The sequence below is a fragment of the Octopus bimaculoides genome, chromosome 3, assembly GCF_001194135.2.
Source record: "Octopus bimaculoides isolate UCB-OBI-ISO-001 chromosome 3, ASM119413v2, whole genome shotgun sequence".
Taxonomy (NCBI): domain Eukaryota; kingdom Metazoa; phylum Mollusca; class Cephalopoda; order Octopoda; family Octopodidae; genus Octopus; species Octopus bimaculoides.
In genome coordinates, this window is record NC_068983.1 from 122,068,765 (window position 1) to 122,074,737 (window position 5,973).

The 5,973-nt window shown below is 34.7% G+C and overlaps 1 protein-coding gene across 2 annotated transcripts in view; it reads left to right on the forward strand.

Moving 5' to 3' along the window:
* The window catches only part of LOC106870144 (asparagine--tRNA ligase, cytoplasmic), a 41,223-nt gene that overhangs the window by 12,768 nt on the left and 22,482 nt on the right, over positions 1 to 5,973 (forward strand). For both annotated transcript variants that reach the window (XM_014916138.2, XM_014916137.2), the window contains exons 2-4: positions 1,034 to 1,119; positions 2,479 to 2,544; positions 4,739 to 4,831. In XM_014916138.2, the coding sequence (XP_014771624.1) occupies positions 1,034 to 1,119; positions 2,479 to 2,544; positions 4,739 to 4,831 (245 nt within the window). The remainder of the gene's footprint in view (positions 1 to 1,033; positions 1,120 to 2,478; positions 2,545 to 4,738; positions 4,832 to 5,973) is intronic.

Here is a 5,973-nt window from a genome sequence, read left to right on the forward strand (position 1 = left end):
GAATATGGAATATATAATATAAATAGTAAAATGAAATGAAGTATTGAATGTCTTATTGAATATATGAAATATTGAGTATTAAATATATAAGGGCTAGTATACTTCCATGCCTCATGGCATTCATCAAGGTCCCGTCTGACAGATGTACATGAGGCATGGAAGTATACTAGCCCTTATATATTTAATACTCTATATTTAATACTCAATATTTCATATATTCAATAAGACATTCAATACTTCATTTCATTTTACTATTTATATTATATATTCCATATTCTATATCCCACATTAATTTTATAAGAATATAAATAAAACATAAAAAAACAGACAGAGTGGGAACTCTTTTAAATAATATATATATATATATATACATATATATTTAGGTGAAGGAGTGGCTGTGTGGTAAGTAGCTTGCTTACCAACCACACGGCTCCGGGTTCAGTCCCACTGCGTGGCACCTTGGGCAAGTGTCTTCTGCTATAGCCTCGGGCCGACCAAAGCCTTGTGAGTGGATTTGGTAGATGGAAACTGAAAGAAGCCTGTCGTATATATATGACTAGGCAATGACTAGTGGCCGAGGCCTTTGGAGATATGCTGTGCTTGAAAAGACCTGACAAGCCAAGTGAGACCGTAGCCCATGGCTCATGCCAGTGGATGTAACCAGCCCATTTATGAATACCCCTCATTCATGGCAGGTGACACTCATTATTGGTCAACATGCAATGCCACACCCTTCTGTTTTGGTGACCTTGGATAACTGTTACAACAATGACAACACTGGTTCCAAGTTGTATAGGCCTTTACTTTGCTTTTCCTTTGGTCAACATTTGTAGCATAGAAAGAAAAGATATGCATACATGGACAGCAGCTAGTCTTCCACAAAATAAACCTTGCTGAGGCATGTACATACAGGTGCAGATACATTGGTTACCTTGATCAATATAGGCATTAAGTATTTGAAGGTGAGGAATATTGAGGCATTAGCTCCTACAATTCTTGCAGATAATATATTTTCTCTCATTTTCTATTTCAGGACCAATCGTTTACACATCAAAGTTACATGGGTCAGATGAAAAAGGTGATGGTAGTGAAGAGAACCCCTTTGCCACAATCCTCCAGGTTAAGTTTTAACTGTTTTCTGTATTTTTTTACCTCTGACCAGCCCTTGTCAGTATGGGACATGGATGCTAAGTGATGATGATGATGTTTACTAGTTTCTTTCATTTAATATGTTTGAAGAGGAAAGCTAATAGCTTTGTGGTATTTCTTCTAACTGTCTGCATTCTAAATTCAAATTCTACCAAGGTCAATTTTGTCACTCTTTGGGATTGAGAAAATAGAGTACTAATCAAATACTGGGATTGATGTATTTGACTAACTCCTTCCTTTCAAAATTGCTGGCCTTCTGCCTTGATACTACTGAGAAATTTATGTTGTCATACATGTCTCAGTACTATCAAGTTGTTGCCAAATTTTATATTCTCATCATTTCTGTGAGTGAATATTACAAATTAACAGGAGAGAGAGAATATTAGAAATTCCAAAGTCAACTAGTTTAGTAAGTTTAGGGTTATGGACATGAGTAATAACACTTTCTATTCCTGATACCCTCTCAAACTTCTACAATTGTTATTGTTTACCTAAAGATTAGCCTTTAACCTGTTTAATTCAGCTTTCATTAAAGGTATTCCAACCATGACTATCCAGTGCTTTTTCAGATATAGTGTGTTTAGAACTACGTTATCCTGTGTGTCCTACCTTCTTAGAATGATATGGTGTGATTTTTAGCTGTTCAAGAAATTGCATAGATGCTTTATTTTTAAATCAGCTGTCATTATTGTCATTGTTTAAACACAGATAAATTTGTATGAAGTAACTTTCAATCAGATATTCCATTACTATTCAGTATTAAGGCATCGTGTGTTTACATTATCCAATCTTTCCTTCCTTTTTTAATATAGTAGAGTATGATTTGAAAGAGATATGACTGCTATTCCTAGAAAATTGACTTAGGGACTCCCCCATTGTCTCCAGCATATATTGTGTTCAACAAAGATAGCTAAATTAATTATTTGTACTCCTAGACTAACTCTATTCAAATGGACCTTTGACATGCAGAAAGTAAATCTAACCATTGAAACCCACAGATCTATTGTAATTAACCAGGACACTATGTACTTCACTGTCCAATCTTTCTATACATATGTAGATTCTGGTGGTGGCCACAGTAGATTCAGTCAGAATATGACAATTGCTTAGTATTAGAACATAGTTGCAGTTAAAGTAGGAATTGTAGATCTCAGATCAACAGTGATAATTTTTGTCAGTCATAACAATATGAAGAATAGTGTTGCTGCAAGAGGATAGTATATTTGATATTAATTATAATAAATTTTACTAGCCAATTGTAGTTGTCCCTTATATAGCAAGCAGTAAGTTTTGATATTTTCTGTATCTGTTTCTTTCCCTATTTTCCAGGCTCTGCGCTCTTGTTCCATCACACCACTTCCAGTCATCAAAGTGGATTCAGCGTCTGCTGATAAGGTATGTAACTTTGTTAGATTCTATACATGCACATGCATTCACACAACTTACACCCACGCAAACAGAGAATTTAACAGCAAACATTAAAAAACTCACTGTTGTGCTGCAGTTTTCTTCCCCATGTTTCTTCTTCTGAGAGAGTTAGTTTCTATTGAGATCAAGTTGAATGGTAATTTCCATTCTTTTCAGTCTTTTACCAATCCAACTTTTATGTTGACATACTTTGGATGATAACTGGCATAGTTTTACTTTACTTTAGATGTTTTCACTGGTAAGTAAGTATTGTCAATTTGAAAACCAAACACCAAACTTCTGTGTCTTAGGTGACCAAGCCATCAAAATGTTAAAGCACAAACCTATGAACCGTTAGTTTCATTAACTGCAGCCATGTCACACTTACCTTTAGTTGTCAATCTGGTGTTTGTTTAACAATACATGGACATCTCAAAAGTAAATAGATGCCTTTTTTTTTTTTTTGAAAGATTTATTTCTAGCAACCAAATGTCATTTGATGCATTTAAACATTTAATCAATTATTTAGTAGACATGCCTTGTGCAGTTTTAATGATTTAACCCATTTCGGCATCATACTAATTAGTGCCTGCACAAATAAACCGGTATATTAAGAGGTGTCTGTGTAGGGCTGAAGAAACAAAGTTGTCTTGAATAATACTTGAATCATCAGATCAATGTACACTGTAACAGTATTGGTCTGCCTGCCATTGTTGTTTTTTTAGTAAGTCCTCTGTTTAGTTGCTTCCAGTATTTTTTATAATTCTGTGGAGATGGAGAATTGTTTGATTGTCAGACAGAATACCTAGTAGTATTTGTTTTGATTCTCTGCAGCGTGAATTTAAATCCTGTTGGATAAATTTTGCTTTTCATTTTTTTAAAGTTGACTAAAAAAAACAAAAAACAATTCAGGGTAATGAATTTGCAAAACAGTAACAGTGTTGGATGAGATACCTTGTGGTATTTGCTCTGAATCTTTACATTCTGAGTTCAAATTCCACAATGGCCTTCTTGGATGGTAGACTTAATCCATTGCCTGATTCAATACCACCATCTGACATTTAGGTGAGATCTCTTGTTTGAGGATACATTCCACCCTCCCACCAGTCTAGCAGGCACCTGGCAAAGAAACTTGGGCATTTTCTTCCCTCCTGACTAAAAGATAAAATAAAGAAAAAGCTTATTAACATTCTTCCCACATGTACAGTAAATTTAAATCTTATACGCCTGTGTTTCTTTTCATCAACCCATGAAGGGAGGCAGAATACAATTGAGCTGAGACTGGCTGGTCATTAAATGCATCAACAATGTTTGTAGCAGAGGTGGCTGCATTGATATGAACAGTGTGTGCTCATTAAAAAGTATCATATTGTCTGTACCCATTGAAGATGTATGAAAAAGATTTGAGGTGGGATCTCAAATAATTATAGGAGAGAAAAAATATGTTTACCAAAACTTTCAACAATCCAGTCCACTAAACTGCTAGTAGATACCTCAATGTTGTATAATTCACTGAATTGTCTCTATGATAGACATTTAACCTGTGTCTACTGGTTTACAGCAGTCAGCTGAAGGAAGAATCAACAGGGGAAGAAAACATCTAACCTATGTGGACAACTTGCTTCAAAACAGTGGAATGGCAAATGTTGACAAATTAAAAAGATGCATGGGAGACTGTAATGGATGGTGTACTTGTGTGAAATCATTGAAGTGTCCAGGAAAACGACCAAACTAAACTAACTTGTGTCTCAGTAGTTCATTCATGTAATTGTCAGTTGGTATCAGAGGGTAGAAATAGCTCATTGTTGCAGAAATTAGTATGGAGTTCAATTTAGGTTTTTCAATGGGTTCAGTCCATGGTGAAAGTGCTGATAGTGTGGCTATGTTTTTATTTCTCTTGCCATCATAAAAATGAGATCAAAGAAACTAAAATTGAAAGACTAACATTCTACATAAAATTCTTCCTCAAATCTTGTATTTTTTTTTTTGTAATACCACAGTTCACTTGAACTTTTATTGAGAACTAATCTATAATTAATATAGAACACATGTACTGGCAATTAAATATTTAATTAGTTTATTATTTTTCTATTTTTCAAATGTCCTTACTACTTGTATTTAAACTTATTTTAAAATACATAAATATGTTCTTCAAATTTTTTCATTGTTAAACTCTTTGCAGAAGTGGGACGATGCTGCTAAGAGCCAAGTAAAAAAGCAAGTGAAACAGTATGAAAGAGAACAGATGAAGTCAAAAGAAGCTGAAAGAAAAGAAGTAAGTTTTTTTTTCCTGAAAAATCTTTAACAAGTTTTCTTTTTTTCTTTTCTTTTCTTTCTCCTTACTACTCCTCCCCCCATCTCTATGTTACTGTTTATACCTATTTTCCATGTTATTACAAATGTGAAAGACCCTGTAAATGAGTACATTTACATTGTTGTTGAAAGACCTAGATCAGTGGTTCTCAACCAGGGTTCATATGACCCCCTGGGAGTTCACACTTTTGGGGATCCACATAAGCAAAATAGGGTCCTCAGTATTATTTTAAGAAAGGATTTTGCTGTAGATCTATTTATTGCAAGAAACAGCTAGGTTTCTTTCTCTAGCGTTTTTACATAGTCCAGCCTACACAAGTTAATGTGTGAAAAAAAAAAAAGGAATTTTTAAAGAAGTATCTATAAAATTAGTCTGTAAGCATCAAATGACTACGGTGGGGGTGTCTACCAGAGTAAAATAGTAGCCAAAGGAGTTCATAGGTAAAAAAATATGGTTGAGAATCACTGATCTAAATAATTAGTGATATGCTTTGTATCAGACTTGATTAACTCATGTCAGCTTGTTAAAATGGACACTAAAGCACTCATGATTATGAAGGTAATGATAACATTGAAACAACTGGTTTTACTTATTGATGTCCTTCCACTCAAGTAAAAAGTAGGAGTGGATTGTGTTTAGGGGCACAGCACAATGATTTGTTAGGCTTGAATTCATGGTTGTGTTGTTTTTCATCCAGCAATTTAATCTTGTGCTCGTTGTACTGTGACACCTTTGGAGGCATCATTACTCTACTTGTGTTTGCTTCGGTCTACTCTTATTTTGTAGTCCAATAGTCAGCTATAAATCTACTTGCTCCAATACATCAAATGCAAATCTACAATTTCTAACAAGAAAATTTTGTCCAACAGTGATAACAAAAGAAGTTATAATGTGCATATAAACATACATAGGAGTGGCTGTGTGGTAAGTAGCTTGCTTACGAACCACATGGTTCTGGGTTCAGTCCCACTGCGTGGCACTTTGGGCAGATATCTTCTACCATAGCCTCGGCCTGACCAAAGCCTTGTGAATGGATTTGGTGGACAGAAACTGAAAGAAGCCCATCGTATATATGTATATATATATGTGTGTGTGTGTGTGTA